Here is a 22,627-nt window from a genome sequence, read left to right on the forward strand (position 1 = left end):
TTCAAATGAAAAACTGACATTGCTCAGATAAATTAGGATGATCTGATAAAGCTGTTTTCCCTTTTTTTTGGCAAGAAAAAATAATCTTTTTATTTGAGGTCACTTTTTTCCCCCAGATAAATTTTCAAAGCTGAGGGAGTTAAAATCTTTAAAGACATCTGCTGTGGCTATTAGAGTAGTCTGTCTGGTATGGATGTCGAATGGTCAATGTCCTACAGATTGACCTGCACTGAAATCCCAGTATGAAAAGCTGAATTATGAAAGGGAACAGTGACCAAAATTCACACCGTAATTCATAATGCAGTGCCAAAAATACCCCATATCTGTCAAGTTAAGTTAAAGCAACATAAGGAGCTATACTTCCACATGCAACATTTCAGTAATTAACAGCCATTACAGAGATAAACCAAAGGACAGCTAAATCTCTGACAGTGGTAATTACTGCATACTAAGGGAAGGGCTTAGGAAGACAGCAAGCAAGGGCTGCATCTCTGCACAGATCTAGCTTGAAATTGCATATGGTTGATTAAGATGTGCATTAAGCACAAGGCTGCAGCTTCAAAGTGCCAAGAGGATCTCTTGCTACCTTAATTCAATGTCTGTCTTGCAAAGCATAGAAAGAAACCACAGGCATAAACAGGATGAAAGAAATTTCTCCAACCAGTAGGTAAGGCATGAAGTGCTGAATAATAAGTCAATGTGGATCAACATTCTCGAGTCAACTGGTTCACACTGAAAACTTCTGGTGTACTCACAATCCACATCCATTATTTGGATAGCACATTCCTGATACTAGTTATAAAAATATGTTGTTGTCCACTTTGTTTTTTTCAAATCTGCAACTACTTCATCTTAAATGCAGCAGTTCCAAAGGCTGATGAGTCCAATACAGAGAAGGAAAATCCAGCATCTTGCTGAAGAACCTGGTGGTGACTGCACAATGACTTGAGTCTAATGCTGGGTTATTTGCCATCTTCAAAGAACAAAGCAGTCTGAGAGCTCACTCCTCCACACCCAGAGCCATGATTTAGGATGGAACAGAAAATGAAAATTTCCTACAAGCATTTTAGGACTCCCAAGATATTAAAAGTAAAGAGTAGGAGCAGTACAGTAAGACTCTCTGCAGCATTTAATGAACACCTTCCCCCAGGAAATAAATTGCCTAAAGCCTGGCCTACAGGCCTGAAACTTGAATTATGCACCTGGCAAATTACCTCAGGAGACCCCTTGGCCTAGATTGCCTAAGTAGGTCCTACTTGAACTCAATTCAAACGAGAGGAGGAAGTTCCACCATCCAATCCATACTTGTTGGCACCAGACTGCTGAGAGGACCTACATTTTCCCCTGAAAATCAAACTACTGTGTTAATTTCAGTTTCTGAAGATTCCTTACAAAGCCTTTTCAATTTAGGATGTGATTCCTTTGTGGGCTGTGCCTCATCACAGAATCACAGCATATTCTGGGTTGGCCCTTCACTGACTACTCATGCAAGTACCAGCACTGGACCCTCCTTACTAGCCACTACTTATGCTGTAATCTTCATGGAGAGCCTCAAGGACTTAGACAATGGCATAATGAATGGAATCTTCTGTTCTCTGTGCCCTTGCTACCATTCATAACATCCCCTCTGCTTTCTTTTACTCTTTTGTCAGCTAATACTTTCAGGCCTTTCTACATCCTTTGTCACATCTCAGCATTGACAATCTGGATAACAGTCTGTCTTTCAATGTATGCTTCTTTTTAGATTAAAAAAAAAGTTATAAAGTTTTGAAGATTTTACAAAATTTACTGCTAAGTATTTTCTATTAAGTCTATCTTCTATTAAGTTATTTTCTTTAATTATTTGAAGAGATAGTCACCAGATGTCAAAGAAAGTTCAGTTATCAGGATTGCTCAGTCTCCCCACCATCTGCCTAAATTACCTTTCTCAACTAGTGTAAATGATGAAAATCAGTTATTTCACTCCCAACTGCTCACATCCAGTATCTTCTTGAAACAGAAAAGTACAAGAAATTTAGCTTAAAGTGCAACTAATTCTGATGAAAAAAGATTAGTTTAACCAGAACTATGGCTATCTATCTAAAAAAACTCCATTCACAAGTTGTGATTTGTGGATACTATTACACTGAAATGAAAGACCGTGATCAGCAAATACTGACCATCTTTACTTTTTTATGAAGATGAGCTCTTAAAGGATAAATTACTCATGTCTCTGTTAATTGAAGTTCAAAGCCAACATTTTATGCTTATTAAAAACCCATCAACCAAGGAATTTTATGTTGTTTTACTTTCAAAACTCAAAGGTGCGTCAGAGATACTAATGCCTGTATGTAACTACTAACTTTTACAGATATTGTCATGATAATAAAAAAATAGCAGGTAATAACAATTAATTCAAGAACAGTGTTATTATCAGAAAGTAATCTCATCTGTAATTTTTATAATTATAATCATTAAATTTTTTTTTAATTGTAATTTTTGTAATTTTTATAATAACTACTCTCGGGTTTTAAAGAAACACTATTAAGTCAATTAATTATCAGTGAGGATTTAAAACCAAAATTTTACAGAATAACACTACTAATTTTTTGCATGTTACAACAAGAAGCCTTTTTGACACTTCAAGTCCAGAATTTTACCCACAATGTAAATGTCAGCTTCCAGCATAAACTGAGAACAGCTGCCTATATTAAAAATCTTTTTCATCATATATAACTTAAAGTAAATAAATTACTTTAAAATCAGAACAATACAAAGTAGAACTAACTTTCAACTACAATTTTTATCCATAATAGCCAATAGCCAAGTTCTGATAATACACAGAACTTGGTATCATTCAGTCAACCCCATGCAACTATTCACTTGTTGTACAAAAAAACATGGGAATTAGCAGTCAAAACTCACCTGTCAGTGCAATCAGGCTGACAGAATACAAAGGCATTTAGACCAAGTGAAACAAAACCTACCTGTTGAACATCCTGCTGAAAAACACAGAGCTGAAGCCGCTGGTGCAAGCGGACCTTTCGATGCTGCCAGATGTTTTCCAGTTGGCGCTGGTGATGCAACACTTCATGGATGACATCCAGGACATGATGAACTGCTTTGGAGTAGTTGGCAGATGCGGTGAGGGAATCAGAGCTCCCAGGAGTCAAAGGTCTCTGAAGTTTATCAAGGAGTGACTTCCCATCTTGGCTCACCTGACCACCAGAAAGGATGAAGAATTACATGTCTTGCCAAAAGCTTGTTGGGCTTCTACTTGGTATCCCAACCCTTCTCCCAGTTCTAAATGTCTTCAAGAACTCAGGGAGCAATGATGAAGACTTGTTATATTGCAGAAATTAATACCTACATGCAGCTGTTATAGGAAAGAAAAAAAAATTATATTCTCCTTCTCTTTAAAATAATTTTAACAAGTATCACTCTTCTAAATAACGGCCTTTCTTTCCATTTCTTCATTACTTTAAGAATGACTTTCCTTCAGTTTTGGGATTTTTTTGTTTGGTTTGAGTTTTTTGTTGTTGTTGTGAGCTTTTTTGAAAAAACTGGTTGAATCTAACTTTGAATAAATATTCTTCATCTCTTTCCCTAGTCAACGAAACACCTAAAATTAAGCATTTGTCCAGAATTAGCCTTCCAAAACAATCTCCCTCTTCATTTGATGTAAAGGTGAACAGGGAGGTTACTTTCTGTAGGTTAGTATTTGACAAATACATTTAAACCAGCAGATATAAAACTTAGTACATGATTCAATCTGACACAACTTACAACTTCTAAATTATTACTGCTACTGGTAAGCCAAGGGAAAACTGCTGTTATGGCAGACTTAATTCTGATTAAATCACTTAAACCCTTTCCGTGTAGCACAGAAAGATACTGGTTTCCAAAATGTCTTTAACTACTGATACTGACAGGAAGCATTTGTCATTTCTAACTGTTGTCTTCTCTGATTTATATCACAGCAGAAATATCCAGATTTACCTTGCATGCTAATTAAAAAGCAAAAATCCTCTCTTATCTGATCACTATCAACATCTGGTGTTAAAAACACTTTTCATTGGTGTTTACCCTGTCACTTTTAGCATGAAGCTCAGAGAGTTGTTACAATCCACTATCATTGTGCTACCTGCAAAGAACTTTTCTAACAGCTCATCTAGCAGGCAGGAACAAAAATCATCTGAAACCACAAGACACAAGTATAAATAATAGCCTGAATCCATCAAATCCACACTACAGAAACACCAAACATGCCAAGGCCTTCCCCCAGTGGCTCTTTTCAACAATTTTTATGAAGTCTAGACACATTTTAAATTTGTTATTCAGTAGTCAAACAAATCCAAATGAAAATTCTTTTCTGATAATTAGGCTACAAGGGAGTTTATTTCTCAGTTTCAGTTCAAGCTCTTTCATTTTAGCAATGAGTATCAACACAGAGAATGATGCTCACTTCTGAAATTAGCTCCAGTAAAGTCAGGTCAGCAGAAAAAAATGCATAGTCCATAGCATAGTTACAATGATATCTTTTTTTTCTTTTTTGTATCCAGAAGAATTATCTAGTAAGTCCTTCAAGTATTTCAAGATAATGGACTTCAATTATCCATTCAGAGTCCATAAAATCTAGGTGAAAAAAAGTAACTGTGACAGCCCCTTGATCCTATTAGTTTTTTAGCTTTACAAAACAAATGACTGCACAGATTTTCCTTTGGAGTTAATACACTAAAATTTTCTTCCTTCCTAGTGCATGACTGCCTTAAGATTTCAGTGAGATGTATAACTTTATTTATATAACTTCATTTAAGGCACAACTGTCAGATTTTCAGGCATACCAGTTGTCTCATCTTGTAAGCTAGTAAATTGCTTTACTAGTAATATACAGTAATTACCCTCAGTAAAATCAGACTGTCTAGTCTTAAAAGCATTTACTTTCTTAAAATTACTGTCTTCTACCTTACAACTAAGCCGTGTTGTCAAGACATTGCAATCTAAAATGAATGACAGTGTTGTGATTCCCAAAGTGTTGCTCTCTCTTCCCCCACTGTTCATTCATCACAAAATAAAAGGAGCTCCATACTGTAATAGAAATGAAGTCATACATCTAATAATGATAAGCAATAGTGCTGTAATATCCTGACACAGAAAGACGCCTCCATCAATCTTCAAAAACGAATGCACGTTTGAAAAATGCAAAATAAAACCTTCTGCCCAGAGGAGGAACACAAGTTGTACATACACATACAGTTATTCCTTCTGCACTAATTCTGGTTGCTAAAGACAAAACTGGTTTTTTACCAGATGGGGAAAAGTAATGACCAGAAATCAGAAGAAAGGCACTTAGTACTCTTTTTTTCCTTTGAGGAGTACCAGTGAAGATTTTGTTAAAATATCTAGCTAGCCCAAAGTCAAAAGCTACAGCTTTGAAATCCTAAATAAACTTCCAAGGTACGTCCCAAAGCAATCCTATAATCTACCAGTCTAATTTATTTTCTTTATGCATCACCAGCAAGCAAACATTATTTAACATGCTAATCCACAGTACTTATTTACACTTAACAGCAGGCTCATCCAGTCACATCCCTGACAAAAAGCAAAGAACCCACAAAAAACCAACTCAAACCAAACAGAACCAGCTAGAAAAAATTCAACCTCAGCCCTTTATAACCACTATTCTTGAGAAATCTAGCTTTCCTCCTCCCTTGCTGCACTCTCATGAAGCATGCATCCCAGACTGCCTCTCCACATAAATCTGTTACAATCATGTTATGTCTCTGTCTCTCCTAATGATGAAGTTTATAATGAAGACAAGAAACATTACTACAAAACATGCTTTCAAGAATGAGTTAAAAGAGTTACATGTAGGTAAAACTGCAATATTATCAGGTGTGATAGTATGTCATTAGATCACTTGACACAGCAGTGTGGCATAGAGCAAAAATAGGGATATCAATGTGTATTTTACACAGAAGAATGAGAATTCATGAACTCTGGCCATCTAACTCAAGGTCACAAAGTTTATGCAGGCCCTAAGTTGTCAGGTATTAAAAAAACCCGGTTTTGATACACCACCAATAGGATGGATGATCAGCACTAAACTTACCCTCCCTTACTGCTGAATGAAATGTGACCTGACTTAGGATTCAGTTTCCTATAATAAAGTTGGTTCATCAGAAAGTAGTTTTAACTTTAATGTAATGTATAAATCACAACCATTAATTCAAACCCACATGACCTCCTTTTAAAGACAGGTGCAAGCTGTGGCCTAAGCTATCCTGTGTCACCTGATCATTTTTACCATGATTTAACCAAACAGAGAATTTCAGTACAAAACTACTGTATTTAATCCAGAACAAGATCAGTCCAATTGAATAGCAAAAACAATTTTACCCAACAATGAGAACAACCCTGACAGAAGAAGGAAAGACAAGTAAAACAGGAAATGTAGAAAATACTGTTAGCTAATAATAGTGAATACCAATTTGATTTCCGCTAAGTAACACACAACAAAAAACTCCAAATTTGAAAGAAAAAAAAGGATAGTTGAGTCATCATTTTATAGATCACCTTCAGAATAAATTTATCTTTTCTTATCTTTTATCTTAAGCTGTAAATACAACTACTAGAAATAGTGACAATAGTGTGTCCTGAGTCCAAGATTAGAGCACCAGCATAGGATATGCTAATCTTACAAATGCTGACTACATAGGCATCCTTAGCTCATTTAAGTGTCTGTGAGGTTGATGAGACTAAATGCATTACCTTCTGGCTTCTCAAGTAACATCCTTTGGTAGTTAAGGTTTTTTGGTGAGGCAATTTCAGAGATGGATTTTCAAAATACACTTAGAGAAATCCATGCCAACAGAATACCTTCCCAAAGAATGCCCAGCTAACTTCCCTTCAAGTAAATGCCTAAACAATAGTATCCCACTGCTATTAAAAGGCAGTAACATGGAAATGCAAATTAAAACATATTTCGTACTTTAGCGCTCCAAGGGTTGCTTGTACCACACATGGTTAAATCTATCCTTTTAATTTCTTTCCAAAGGTCACAGGGAGGACTTTAACACTTCACTTTTGAACAACAATAGCAAAATCTATATAAAATTTAAAAAGAAGTTCAACACTTGAGTTTCCAACTAACTCCTAATGCAACAAGTGCTACTGAATCATGATCCAAACTTAACACAACACAATTTTATCTAAGGAAACAAACAAAACACTGACCTCAGAGTAAGCCAAAGTAATGTGCTCATAGATCCCTTGATGATGATGGATAGCATCTTCTAAATCTTGCAGCTCTGAGGGAAGCTCCACCTCACCACAGGCTTTACACCATGAGTCCACATTGCTCATGTACTGCAACAAAGAAACATTCGGCTTTGATTTCGGGTTCTACCATTAAGTACACACATGATGGTAACATCCAAAAGGACATTCATCTGCATGACACACACTGAAAAGGCTTCTTTTAAGCAAAAAGTCTTTACAGTATTTCTCTCTGAAAGAACCAGAAATTTTTATCAGAATAGAAAGAAATATTCAAGTCTGATTATACTTGTGCTTTTAGGTATCTGAAAATTGTGCTTTTAGGTATCAAACTCATTGAGCTGTTAGGAGACAGGCAGGCTTAGCCAGATGTTGGCCGTCTTCAGAACCAATTTAACTGTTGGCAACATTGATGCTTCAAGTTTACTCTTGCTCCTTTTCTTGACTTTGCAGCTAAGAAGCTGCCTTCATCCTGCACCTAGCACTTCAAAAACACAAAAGCCAACTAAGGTCTTGTTTACACAAGGAAGTAAAACATGCTACAGCTTTCAAGTCCAGACCCTTGGTTTTTACCCATCAGCTCCCTGTGCAGATACTCATGGTATCATGAGGTTTATCACCTCACCTCTTTTTAATCTTCAGAGAAAACCATGTTACTTTGCACATGCACACAAAGAATTAATGGTGAACTATTCACTGAAATACTCTATAGTTGTCTTTTTCTGGAAAGAGGTTATCAAGGAAGAAAAGCAGTGTCAGGGCACAGTGAATTCACACCTCAGTCCCCAAAGAACTAACTTCTATGTGCAGAGAAGCACTAAATCCATTTGGCAAGCTACTACAGCAGCAAGCATGTAAGGGATTTACAACTTAAGCAGAGGTCTCTTAGGACTAGCATTGAACTTTGAGCACACAGCTATATCAGCATAGCTGCTTGAGTCAAGCCCTTCAGGGAAAATTGAGGATACTGCAACAGAAATCTCTTCTGCAGACAATTTAACTTATCTCTGAAGCAAAGCTTTCTTGATAAATAAGAAACTGCCATCACAGCTATATGCACAGCAGAAGTTCTGCCAACTTACTTTTTCGCAGCTAGGGGGCATGAATTTTATACCCCTGTTATGCTAGGAAGGGAAAGAGGAAAAACAATCTGTTTTTCTAGGAGTTTTCATAGTGTTGAGCCTAGTACAGCCAAACACATGTGAGCTCTGTAAAGTAAATTTCCTCTATTCATATCAAGTTTGAGACTCAAAAGTTATGAGACCAAGCCTTTTATTTCATCATACATATCTTAATTCTTGGAGCACAAGTAGTCTTTGAGGAAAAACTAATTAATAGATCACTTCTGGTACTCTTCTATTGCTTGACAGCTGGGCAGAAGGGTGGTGGAGTACGTAGCTCTAAAATACTTTAATTCTCACTAAGGGCCAGTTTAAAAAATCTCTAAGGTTAAGCACTGAACGTTAACGGAAGCTCCATGTGCACCAGTGAGCAGGCCCTGATAGCTGGTACAGCCTTCACTGTGCCTGACAGGAGGCAGTGACACTTATCTGTCACTTGCAAGAGAAAACATGCATTCAAGAAGGGTGAGTTTTTTCCTTGGGCTGACTACATTTTAATCTTTTTATGTAGGTCAAGCGTCACCAGTCTCTAAAGGGGTCATTCCTCACATTCCAAACCCTCTATCCTTGAACTTGCTCTCCACTGTTAATGGAACAGCTAATATATCACAGGCAGGTATCTTACAAATCAACTAGGGCAATCCATCGCAGCTCATCATAAAATGAAAACTGCAAGGAGGAGCAAATAAAAGTACATTAATCCCAGCAGATGTTGCACTATTTTCTCTCATTTTTATCTTTCCGTCTGTTTACACTTATATTTAGTAGTAAAGAAGGTAACACTGACCCTTGCAATAGTTGCCCAGCACACAATCACACAAAAAATTTAATCCCTTGACTTCTGATGAGCATAATTTATTAACCACATTTGAGTCAAGGTATACCTACCTGTTCAAATTTCATTCATCTCTGTCCTGCAAGTATAGCTCAAAGGCTTAAATGCAAACCCAAATGACCCAAGTAATTAGAAAAGCATCAACATTGACAAGGTACTGAACTGTGTCTATCAAAAGCTGCAAGCTGACTGCCAACTTTTCTATCAGAAGACAATTCTTTATTCTCATTTTTATGTAGCTTTTCTGTAAAACCAGCTGAAAGGACCTGTTGCAGTGACATCATTTTATTATATTAGTCTGTCTAAGGACATGAAGCCAATGCCACCACTAACATAATGAAAGTTTGCATCTTAATACACTCCCATTTCTAATGTCTAGACATTTATCAAGTTAAATATCCATGAAGTAGAAATCAGTGAAAGAATATCTTAATATGAACTGTACTGCCTCTCTCTGTTTCTGAAGTTTCCAGTGCCCAAATGCTTCCTTCATTCATTCCAAATTAAAGTTATATCGGACATGAGACCTTTCCTTGGATATAATTTAGCAAGGCAAAATGAAAGAAAAGTATCTACATACAGTACACCAGCTATACCCATCCAAGAACCTCTGCTCTCCGAACACACCAGGGATGCCCAGAGCAGACACTCTACAAGATCAGTGGGTGACTCAACTGCACACACAGAGCAACTCCTTCAGAACTGAACTCCCTTGAGGACAAAACATGCTTTTGCCATTAAGATTATTAACTTGGGGATATTTATTCCTATTTCCCCTGCATATACCTCTTCTCTGGCAGTTACACATGGTTAATGACTTAATTAAAATAATTGGTATAGGCCTAAAGCTAAAATATTTTTTTAGCATAGCAGCAATCTCCTATGGAATACTAAGTAAACTTCTCCCACCACAATTTCAGATTCAGAAGGCAGTTAATTAACTTCTCAACTTTCAGGCTACTTCAACTTATGCTTTCTAAAAGTAATTATCATGAGTTAAATCTTGACACTCAAGGACTGATGGGAGTTGAATGGTGAGGACAGTAGAAGAAGTGACAGCTTCTAGATGTAGAAAAGGCATTATATAGATACTTAAAAGCCTTATATACTTAAGCATTTCAGTCCACTTCATTTTATTCATATAGCTAATTTGGTTGTTTCATCTTGCACTGATGTAGGCAAAGCCATGGAAAATTTAAGGCCAATGGGCTAAACTGAGGAGAACAAAGTTTTGTTTGAGTATTGAAATTGGCAGAAATAAATATTCTGGCTTTCTTGTCAACCTTTTCAATCACTTTTTGCACTTTTGTCCAAAGCAAAAACAAACTGCACAACTCCCATTCCAGGACATAAACTTTTGTTGATGCTCTCCCCATTTACTGACCTGTTCGGCTTTTTGATGGAAGATGGAGGACATGTCCAGTAACGTGCTACGTTCTTCCAAGGCTGCAGCAAATGCCTTCCATTCCTGTTCCAGCTGACTGGCAATCTGTTTGATTTGCTGTGAAGCGTAATGACCAGACTCGATCAGGCGGCTTGCTACTGACATGATGCGGCTTATGTTTACATACACATTCTGTGGAGAAGGAGGGGAAAATTAGTTCTAGTCAGCAGACCAATTAAATACAGAAGCATATTCCTAGAAAGTTCTACTTTATTACAGTACTGATCAGTAGTCGTTTCATTCGGTAAGCTTATGCATGCCAAACTTTGGCATCTAGGTGTATAATGTAGCAGTCTATCCATAACTGACAAGTGAGAATGATGACTTTAAATAATCAGTCTAAAACTCATGTTAACAATCAGCCTAAGCCAATTTATATTACATGAAGACACATTATTACAATAAAGAGCAAGAAATAATCATATTTTACAACAACCTGAATAAAAATGTTTACAGACATTCAAGTCAACAAGATAGTCAGACACACACAATATAGGAAAATTGAAGTATCATTACTAAGTTCTTGATCCATCCACAATATGCAAGTGTGCAACATCTGTGAACCTTTACATCAACTTCAAAAGTAACTTTTAAAGAAACAAAATAAAGAATTCTGAGCTACAAGAAGTTTAACAGTTTTACATTTTATTTTCTTGCTGCTATGCTGCCTTAGAACTAGCATTCAAAATTAGACAAAGACCAAGATCAGAAGTATTCTCTAGCATACTGGCATAAGTCATTGATGGCTCTTAGGCAATCTAACTTTCAATCAAGAGTTTCTGATTCCCATGAAGTAAAACAAGAATGAAAGTTTTTACCACCAAAAAGTTTTTGAGTAACACTTTCAGAGCTACATACGTGTAATACGGAGTTGACGCTTTCTTCAAACTGGGCAGACTCCCATACATCTAGAATGAAGTTCCTAGAATCACAGGATTGTTGAGGTTGGAGATTACCTAGTCCAACCACCAGACATTGAGCAAGTCAGGTGGAACCATGACCTGCTGGCATCCAGCCATTGCCCAGAGCTTGACACTGACTGGCTGGAGCAAGTGTTACAGCTCCTCCAAGCTTCACTGTCCAGACCCATCTGAGTGGCAATTAGGACAGATCCCTATTGATTGTAAACAGTATGCATGTATGCAAGCAGGAGCACACCTGACACAGCCTACAGCTCAGGCTGCTCTGCTCACTAAACTAGCACAACAGTTGATTGTCTTTCCTTTCTGCACAATACTACCTCTTACTTTTTTCCATTATCTCACACATCTATGCTCTACTTTTTAAGCACAGCCAAACAACCGTACAGACTACAAATCTGCTATTTCCAATAAATTTTAAAAGACTGGAGAGCATTTAGGCCTACTAAAAGTGTATGTAGCATAAATGCAAGACTGCTAAACGAATACAGAAAGCCCTTAGATGGTCTTTACAGTTGTGAGAAGAAACAAGTGCCAAAAGAGAAAAGAATAAAGGCTATAGTAGACTGCCATTTGAACTCTTTCTGTAACATAATAAAGCAATTTTGGAAATTCTGAAGCAGCAGTTAAAAATGAACACAGCACTATAAACATGAAGAAAAACAAATTGAAACTGAGCTGTGGTTAACATGCATTCATTTTCCCATGGCAATCAGTCTTCACACGTCTGGACGAATACAGCCTATAGCAGTATGAATATGAATTAAAATGCTGACAGTTGAACGCTTTCCAAGCTATGTACACCACATTCCTTGCCTCAAAACAAACAAACAAAAAAACCCAAAAAACAACTTAAAATAATCTAAACCTTTTACCTCACTACATGATATATCTACCGAAGTTTTAAGTGTCAGTATTTTAGAATGAAATGACTCAAATGAAATAGATTTAGTTAAGGAGGAAAAGAATCTCTAATAGCAACCCACTACAATCAGACTGTCTTTAATTCACCTTTGAAGGTCAAAAAATTTTGTTCCATTTCCTACAAGGACAGGCAATGCCAGTGTCATTATTATAAGACAACTGCATATTTTGCACACTGCTTGAGAGATAAGAAACGCTGTTACAAGTGAGCTGTTGCTCATTTACCAGAGACTGGCATCTTATTTATTGTATGCATTTACAACCTGGTTTTAGTTAAGGAAGTAACAGCTAGGATGCAATAACTGATAGTCTTCTTTAGTGACCTCATTTACACCATCTGCAGCTTCTACATGTGTATCAAGTGTCTCAAAGGTGAAAGGGTAATGCGAGATTGCATTTCTTTAATTGTGTAACACACAATTATTGTAACAAGACTTAAAAGGGAACAATTTAAGTCACTGCATTATAAAGTGTTTAGTTACGATACAAGCGTACTTAGCATGATTGTCTTCTCTAAAATGCTTTTTAGCCAGAAGCGGAAAGGACACCTTACGATATCTGGAAAGTTCCTCATTGCAGATTTCTCCTCTTAAGAGAGTATACAAATAAAAAAAGGCATTGCTCAGCAAAGCAATACAGATTAGTTGCCTAACAGAGCTGTGTTATTCTTTGGCGTGTGCCTGAAAGGAAAAAAAAGGTGACAGCCTATCAGCTACCTGAACTTATGCCACGCACACACAAAATAAAGCTGGCAGGTGACCTGAAAGTTCCATTTTATTTCCTGATTTTCCCAGATCCGTTTAGAAAATGTTTGTTTAGCTCCAAGATTTCCAACAGCAGTTTTCTGACACAGAGACTATAAGGCATTCAGTTTTAAATGCAATCAAACTCACTGACATGGTCCATAAGCATCATAACTGGCGTCTCTATATAGACTGTAGTGAGCTTGAACTATTTTAGTGTGATACCATCAATTTAGCAATGGCATTTTCAAACCATCTGCCACCTCACACACAAATAAATGACCACCAAAACTTGGTGTAGTATTAATGTATGAATTAACACCTGCTTTAATGATTTACACATTCTCTTAACATTTCTTCTAGTCGTATTTTTGAAGCAAGAGTAAAACTGTCAGTTTGGGAATACAAACTTCAACAACAAGGGATGTGGGACAACTAAGGTAAAACCTGATCTATTCCCTTGAAAAAATATAAACTTGGCAACATCCAAGCGGCAATTAAGGAAAGTGTTTAACATGTTCTTCAACTACAAGGATCCTCTAAATATTCACAGGTAACCATTTAAACACTGCTATCAGCACTGGAACATGTGCAACATAATTTCACTCCAACTTTCTTCAAATACCTATTTTCTTTCCTACATTTTTCACAGTGGACCTGAGGAATCTTACTGCAAGACTATATAGTGCAACACCAGCATTACTTTCCTTCCTTCTTTACTTTTCACCCACCTTTACTTAATCATAGTAAATGCCCATGCCTCCAAACTCTCTACAGCCACATCGCTTTCATGTATGTTTCCCATTACAGCACTAAGCATGGGGCTCTAAACTGGAACTAGTTCTCTAGTAGGACCAACTGAATCAGAGCATTTTCTTTAAAAATCTGAAGTTCAGCTACCCTAATAAGTACCAAGAGTGAAATAAGATTTGCTTTGTTTCAGTAACACCACTGTCTGTTCCCTTAGTTTGTGATTCATTAACATGAACATACTTATTGCTGTATTAACACCTCAGTAACTGACTGCTTTTTAAAATCTGTTTACTTGCTTCTTCCCTCTTAAGGATTGCACAGTTAGCCTGTTCTATTTAGTCTTGCTGACTTTGGAGTGCTCCTCAGAAGCTGAAAATAGCCTGAACTCATTTTACCTTTTCAGTCTATTCTCAGGCTGGTGGCATCCAGACATTGTGTCGAAGCATTAACTGTTCAGGCACCATAAAGATTCTCTTAGGGATGTACACCTGTGGTCTTGCACTCATTTGCCCAAATCCTGAGAACCAAGGGCAGTCTAGAATTCACATGGTGCTCTAGCCTATCTCAAGAGACAAATCTGTATAGTTACAAAAACACATATTTAAAGTAAAAAGAATCTCAGGGGTGAAATATGTGAGCAGTACAAAGGAGAAGGAAATAATTACACTACCTCTAAGATAAAGGTGAGTTTACCTCACCTGACTTTCTTCATGTTTTCATTTGTACCAGTCCCTGTGGCTGGATTTGAGCAAGACATCTTTTTAACTCTGCAAACCTGGGGATATTAAATTGTTGTGTTCATACTTTTATTTTAACATCCCAAAGCTCTCACCAGTGTTCATCTCTGACACTCTCTTTTTGGATATCATTCAGGATTTGATTACTACCTTGATAAAATGTTTTAGTGTATGCAAACAGCCTGTTCTGAGAACATTAATCAACTTAGCAATACGCCTACAATTGAGATAGGAGTTTTTGGATTATAGTTAACAAATGTAACTTTTACTCATGGTCCTATCAACACTGAGACAAGAAGCAGTCATAGCACATCCTTTAATAGTAGCATGTGTCAGCTTTCTCCAAACAAAGTTTCATTTAGCCTGCATCACTCTTCAAGCATTTTAACCCTCCTCAGTGCAAGGAGAGGCACAGTTAAACTGTAATGAAAGCAAGGCCATCTGATCTAGCAAAAAGAGCAGAAAATGTTCAAGCAGACGACATCCTCCTCCTTACCCATATTTCACATGACTTCTTGTCTTCCTTGTGTCTCAGCAGATGTATAGAAAATGGCAGGAAAAAGAGTGGACAGACACAAAATCAGTCTTTTCCACTTTTCCATACAAGACAGACTAATCATATAATCATGGGTACTTTATTCTTGCTGTTTAAAAACTCAATGTATAATCTTTGTACTTGTAACTCCTATGATGCCTTATTTGAAAGTTTCTCCCTTACAAGGTGCTAAAAACTTGTTTTGAGAAGTGAAGCATTGGTTTAGTCACCCAAATAGGAACGTCAAGCTGAAACTGAGTATTGCTTAACTCAAATAAATCTCAGGACTTGACAACAGCAATTTACTGTTGCTGAAAGCAGACCTTTAAAATTGTACTGAAAATCCATCCTCATTTTCAGAGAGCAGAATCACTGAAATTTTGTTTTTCCCTACAGTTATGGAACATGGGATCTACTTGCCTTATAAAGAGACAGCCTTGACTTCTGTCAGTGCACAGCTTCTCAAATTCAATAACAGGAAGTCACATATCTATCCTTCCTACATGGGAATTATCCTTCAGTCAGTAGTTCCTTTAGCCACATCATCCTGTGTGTTAATCCATGGCAACCATATATATGTCCCTCTTTAATGCACAGCACTACACCTATCCAGATTTTCTCTGGGACAGATTTATTGCAGTGAGAACCCAGTCTGTGTATTAGCTTAAGACTTGCATGAACTTATTCTTGCTACCTTGTAAAGTGCAACAACATGAAACACATAAGATTCCTAGATATACCATTTGCTAATGAAACTGGTGAAAGTATAGTTAAATCTCCTCCCTGGATGTATTCTTTACCTTTTTGTTTTATAGCATTTGGTTTAACACTTCCAACTATTTTGTCTTCTTACTGAAAACCAACATTCTAAAAATGGCACAAAGCCATTACAAGAATTTTTTTTAAAAAATCAGCAAATCCTCTTTGTCCTTGATGTAACTAACTCTTGTTCATGACAGGAAATAAGTAGCTTTCACAATGGTTTACATCCAGGTGGCTTGCTTCAGACTGGAAGACCAGATCAAAATTTTGGCATCTCACCCAAAGGTCACTCTTTCTCAGCCAAGTTTGGCATAAGCAGCTGCAGAAGTTGCCCTCCACCTCTTGGACACAAACTGCTGCTTGGGGAGGAAGGGGACATAAGAGACCCAACTATTGACAGAGGGTAGCACCTGCTGTGGAGGGGAGCATGTGCCCTGCAACAACAACAATGTGTTGGGAAAAGCAGCTGCAACATCAATTATCAGAGTTAAGCTATGAGCATGTGCAAGCAGTTGCATTTAGTTGCTTGGGGAGCATTTATCCTTCAAATAGTTCTTCCCTACCTCAAGTGAGCGTAAGAAAATTGACTAGAAGGCAAGATCTATTAAGGTCCAATTAGGGACACAATGAAAAGTCTTGAAAATCTCCTGCAATAAATAAAGCTTATACATAGTTGTCTCTCTCCCTCCCTCTATTCCATCCCAGTGAATCACTTCACATGGTTGCAGACAGGTTAAAAGTTAAATTTCACTTCTGGTGCTAGAGCACTCACACAAGACACCTTAAATGCATTTTGATTACTGATGAGTTACACTGACAGGAAGAGTGAACAAACAGCAACTTGTTAAGTACACAGCATATGTGCAGAGTGGTCAGGGTGAAACTGAACATGGTTGCAGGAGTTAAGACTGCCCCACATTTTTCCAGTTGAAAGCTAATGAAAAATAAGGTCTGCCAAAATTCAATCAGTTCACGTCATTTTTTATGTCACATTCAGTTTAATCTTTGCCCTTAATCTATATGAAAGGCTTTTGCCATTTAACCAAATAAAACCCAGATAATCCAAGTGCTGCTTAAATCAAAATCAGGGACCAATCACACTGAATTTACATTTTCCTATTCCATGGCAGAAAACCCCTGCTGGGGGGGCTATGCTACAGAAAAAAATGCAGCTTGTTTTTACCCTTTTGAATGTTTGGATAGGTTAATTTACCCCAAATTTAAGCTGCGCCTTTTAAGTTTTAAGAAAACATTTTGCAGGCTGAGAAAAAAATCCCCTGTAATTAATGCATTTGACAACTGAAGGCAAAGGAGAGATTAACAGGAAAAGACTAATAGCAAACACAGAGCAGGAAGGATTATGCTGCATTGCTCAAGTGCTTCCTACTGTTGATAGCATCTGAACAGTCTAAAAGAAGGAAAAATAATAAAAAAGTCACCCAGTTTGAAGAAAAGTGACTAATATGAGGACAGGCTTACAGAAGAATTTAACCTTTAGAATGCAACCCCAAGAATTGTGTGGAAGGCCACTCAAAATTACTAAGTTCCAAAAGTCATCTCATGTCAATGACACCTACTGTCATCCTTTGTTTCTTTCTGCTCTACTTCATATGCAGAGCAGTGAAGAACAACAACAACAAGGTGCTCCATAAGGCAGCAATTCCCCATGCTGTGAACCAAACCTAATGGTCAAAACCATATATGATGTTACATAACTTAATTGCCAAGTTCAGTGGCATTTGCTTTACTCTTTTTAGACAGTTCATATTGATTTTAATTCTTTTAAACTTTTGGAAACAGATCTGAGTTGCAAAAGAAGAAATAGTGTCTGCTCTAACAGTGTCTCCTATTGTCTTACCTCCAGCTACATGATACACAAGAGCTACCTTACTAGTTTGTCCAAAACTTCTGCAAGACACATAACCTAGGTAAGTTTATTTTGCCACTTTCCTGTTCTACCAAAAAATCCCCTTGCAAGAGTTCATTATTTCAGCCATACTTTAATTCCATTCCCATCCTTGGACTGCCAAGAATGTTAATTTGTAACAAAACTGGTAGTGTTCTTCCTTCATTGATCTAACAAACAGGAACTGGACTTAGGCCCAGACTCCCAAGGTTATTTAAACACCTACAATGTGTTAAGGATCTAAAATGTACTTCAGAATTTTGTTCTCATGTTCAAACAGCAATTCATTAAACTGAAAGTAAATAGCTTTCTCTCATTGCCAGTTAAAATCCAAATTTTTTTTATAGCCTACTGATCATATTTGACAAAAAAAATTATCTTAGATCCATTCTGCTGTGCCGAAAATGAGAAATATCTTCTTGAAACCATGGAGAATTATTATACCAGGCTCAGTTTCTTCTCAGAACTTTTTGCTTGAGTTGGAATCTCTTCAGAAGATCCTGAGAGCTATTTCTTTCAGAATGGAAAGCTAAAATCTGTATTACACATGATTCTCTGAAATTCTGTACAAGACCCAAGGTAGTACTCAAAGACACATCCCAGGTTCTAGAAGCTTGGACACTTATATTTGAGAGGTGCTGTGGTCATGCTGAGCACTGCCATTTGTCAAAACAATTTTGTTGCTTTATTACACTTCCTCTGTACCTTTTATTTTCCTCCATTGTGTTTTATAACCTCACTGCTCAAAACCAAATTTCCACTACTTGTAAAGAAGGGATGATCTGTGTTTATGCACTTACAAATTCTACCTTAACAGAGAACAAACAGCCAGCACATCTGTGCAGGGAGGCCTGTCCTTACCATGCAGTTCATGGCAAAGTGATTGTGCTGTGTCTGAAGTTCCATCGCGTGGGGGTGACTGGTTCCAATCTCTGTGTAGCTGTTCAGAAACAGACCTTTGTTGTGTGTGATCCAGTCAAACATCTACACAAAAATATTAAGGAAAGAAGAAAGTTCAATAATTTGTTATGGCAGAAATCATAGACAAGTAATGCAAGATACCTATGAACACAGAATATAGAGTCTAAGGCCATGAAAATTAACACTGATGCTCTTTCCATTGTAAGTTACTGTATATTTTAACTCAATCATTGCTGAAACCTGTCTTTTTGGATCAAAGAGATGAGGCTGTAACTGTTATCTTTACTATAGGTTTTATCTCAACAAGCTACTGTAATGCCATAATCACAAACTTCATTATTACAAAGAAGTCATAGTAAACAAACAGACTTGGAGCACAGCCCTGAGTTGCCAAGCTTATACATTCTCTAGTGTCAGCACTTATTGACATCAGCAGCTTAGCAGTTTAGAATGAAAATGGCAACTCATGGAAATTAAATATAAATTCTTTCATGCTGATCAAGTACTTCAGCAGCTAGTTTAATATTTTTAGTTCATAAGTTTACAGCAGATTTGAAAACAAATATTCTATTTCTAGATGAATTATTAAAAGTATATGTGAGCACAGAGTTACCTTCCTCCAGAGAAATTTAAGAAAAATCTTTAAATATGCTTGTTTTTAAAAAGAAAAAAGGAATATTTTAATATTCAAAAAAATTTTAGGAGGAACCTTATATGACAACAGCCATCAATGAAGGCACACAGGTATGTTAACAGTGGCACTGGAAGACAAAATTTTCAAAGACCAGGTAACGCAGCAAAGAGCTGTTTAACACCCCACCTGCTCATAACGGTCTTGAAATCTTTGCTATATCTGAGCAAAAGAGACACACCACCTGCTCTCTGGATAAGCTGAAATAGATTTTCCAGGAAAAAACAGCAGCAGTAAGCAGGAAGTACCCATTTAAAGAGCTTTCCAAATATGCTGGCTAAGAGAACAACATTATCAAATCCAGTATTTGTCCCAAGTCCATGACAAACCAAATTATAAGCAGACCACAATATGGTAAGAACTGTAAACCAAACTTTTGAAGTTTAGGTAACTGAGACAGTTGATGATACACTCCTAAAATTTGAAGCTTCTTACCTAGAACTCAGTGAAAATGTGTTAGAACATTATTCAAAACATACACTGGTACTGCTTGTGACCATCCTCCTCTAGGTCACTTGAATTTGCTGCCTTCAGATGCTTAAAGGGGCAATTTCAATCAGATTCCCTCCCACCTTGTCCCTTTTTTGCATTCTCTTCTTCTGAACCAGTCCAAAATTCTTGTACTGAATTGAGCAAGTCCTCCAAAAAGAACATGTTTATTTCTCCCCATGCAATATCCTTTTTCTTTCCAACAAAGATCCCATCCATTCCCACATTTCAGTAAAATACAGGCCTACACTGATAAAAACGTCATGAGCTGTGAAATCTAATCTGACACAAGCAGTAAAAATACAGGCTGCAAGTAGATTAAGGCAAGGGTCTAAATCCAAAAGTGAGTTGTGATACTACACAAACCTTCTTTTTAATCTTTTTTACTGGCTAATGAGAGAAAACCTGTCCCAGGTATAATAGCTGCTGTCAACATCATTTTGAGGTGCCTAATATTTGGTTTTAAAAGAAAGATATGTTCATTCAATATAAACTTTAATATAGAATCAGAAACATAGAAAACACTGATAGGAGCTTATGCAACCACATGGCAGGACAGAGGTCAATCCTACAGGCTGAAGTATTTCACAAGAAGTGTGTTAAAACCCAGGTTATGTAATCAATTTGATAAAATATGAGAAAATTAACAAAATGTATTTTGATGGTGCTCACATGGTACTGAAAGATATGCTATAATGCAGAAAAATTAATGCTGTAATGAAGTGACTGCAAGGTTGATAAAATGCATTTGGGTCTGAAAGAGCAACACTAGAGCAACAGCTTGCATTATTTTCTAAATAATTTTAGAAATAGATAATAATTTCATCTTTTTTCCAACTCTCTACATGTCCCTACTATTTTCAGCTATACTATCCAGAAAACATTTCTTTTAAATGGTACTTTAAAAAAATTATTTATTTTTTAAACACAGCGGAAAGCATTACAGTAGTGTAAACAAAGTCCCTGAGTTGCAATGATGAGGGTAAGGGAAAGTATGGGTGAAGAACACAAATAAAGAGGCAAGAAGAAGTTAAGTTTTTATATGTTTGTTCTGCTTTTACTCTTCCCTATGCATCTGCTAGTGACAGCTGCTGGAGAGCAGAACACTGGTTTAACATGGACTGTTGGTCTCATACAGTTCAGGCAATCTTATGTAAAATACTTCAAGAAATCTGAGTACTTCAAGCTCTGAGAAAAAACATATCACTTGACTGCATAGTCTAGTTACTACTACTCCCAGAGAAAAAATCCCCACCCTTCCTTAAAGCTATTTGTTCCATGGTAACAAGTCAATAATAAGAGATTGCAAAACCATTCTACATGAAAATAGATCTAATTTGAGCTCATCTAAAAGTGATCTGCCTGCCATACTTCCTCTTCAAATTCCATGACAATCAAGGGCTTTCTCATCTGAAGGGACCGGTTAGCCCGAAACATTCTGAAATCACTCAGTTCCCTGTTAATGACATATGCACTGTCAGAAGAGATACATCAGTTTTTAGCCTGGGACTTCAAACCCTGCATCAATGAAGCACTTCCCCATGTCAGCCTCTTCAGGCTTAGTTGACTGCCTGTCACTCACTTCCCAAAGCTCACTCAAAAGAAGACCAATGTAGTCTGTAATCATCTGTATTTATAAAGTATACAGCATTCTTCTTTACTTGCTGCATACAAAAGCATCTGCCTGGAAAAAATGTTTAACAAAATAAGCACTTTGAAGTCATTAGCAGTTACAATTTTCTTTGGTAAAGCTTCCTTACAGCTTAGAAGTACTATCCCATGCCCCTTACTCCAGAAGACCCTGAGTGCCTCTCAATCAACAAGTCCCTTATTTCTCATTAAAAGGCTAGTGATTAACTCCAAAGACAAAAATTACTATTTTCAGTTACCCTTGGTACTTCTTTCAAGCCCGTCAAGTATCAGCCATTTACAGTCTCCTTGCCCAATCCTTACCTTTTCAGCATCCTGCTCAAACAGCCTGAGCTGAAAGCATTGGTCCAATTTCAATTTCCGCACATGCCACATCTGATGCAGATGCTGCCGTGTTGAGTGCAGCCTGTCCAGCATGGTGGACACTTTGGGTAAAAGATTCTGTAAGTCTGCATTCCCTGACCCAGAGTTCTTTTTGGGAAAGCTATCACTGCTCTGTATCCTCTGGAGCAGCTTTTGTCCTTCCACATCAAGGTCCTCGATAGGGGCCTTAATGACTTTCTTTTTTAATTGTGAATGCTCCTCTATCATATTGCGAGCACCTTCCAGGTCCTGAGGCATTTCCTTTTTTGACAATATATCTTGCAGTTCCTCCAGTCTGGACAGCATATGGGTTGCATTGCTAATGTAGTCCTCAAAGGCAACTCTGATTTCTATCCACTCCTCATGGTTGTACTCCAAACAGCCATCAAATTCTGGGGTTAGCTGAGAAGGATCAACTACTTTGGTAAGGCCTTCCAGAGACACCATATTTGTCTAAAAAATAAAAATGGAAAGAAAAAAATGCTGTTACTGAAATGAATTTCAATTTTCAAGTTTTCACTTTTCTTTTTGTAAGAGTTGATAATTTTGCTCATGAATTCCACGTGACAACTTTTC

General features: G+C 37.1%; 1 protein-coding gene across 3 annotated transcripts in view; it reads right to left on the reverse strand.

Moving 5' to 3' along the window:
* TRIO (trio Rho guanine nucleotide exchange factor) overlaps nucleotides 1-22,627 on the reverse strand; it is a 244,329-nt gene that overhangs the window by 142,671 nt on the left and 79,031 nt on the right. For all 3 annotated transcript variants that reach the window (XM_077182117.1, XM_077182122.1, XM_077182130.1), the window contains exons 5-9: nucleotides 21,992-22,504; nucleotides 18,799-18,921; nucleotides 10,598-10,789; nucleotides 7,216-7,347; nucleotides 2,967-3,197 (exon numbers count right to left, since the gene is read on the reverse strand). In XM_077182117.1, the coding sequence (XP_077038232.1) occupies nucleotides 2,967-3,197; nucleotides 7,216-7,347; nucleotides 10,598-10,789; nucleotides 18,799-18,921; nucleotides 21,992-22,504 (1,191 nt within the window). The remainder of the gene's footprint in view (nucleotides 1-2,966; nucleotides 3,198-7,215; nucleotides 7,348-10,597; nucleotides 10,790-18,798; nucleotides 18,922-21,991; nucleotides 22,505-22,627) is intronic.

This window comes from Agelaius phoeniceus, chromosome 1 (assembly GCF_051311805.1).
Source record: "Agelaius phoeniceus isolate bAgePho1 chromosome 1, bAgePho1.hap1, whole genome shotgun sequence".
In the NCBI taxonomy this organism is placed as follows: domain Eukaryota; kingdom Metazoa; phylum Chordata; class Aves; order Passeriformes; family Icteridae; genus Agelaius; species Agelaius phoeniceus.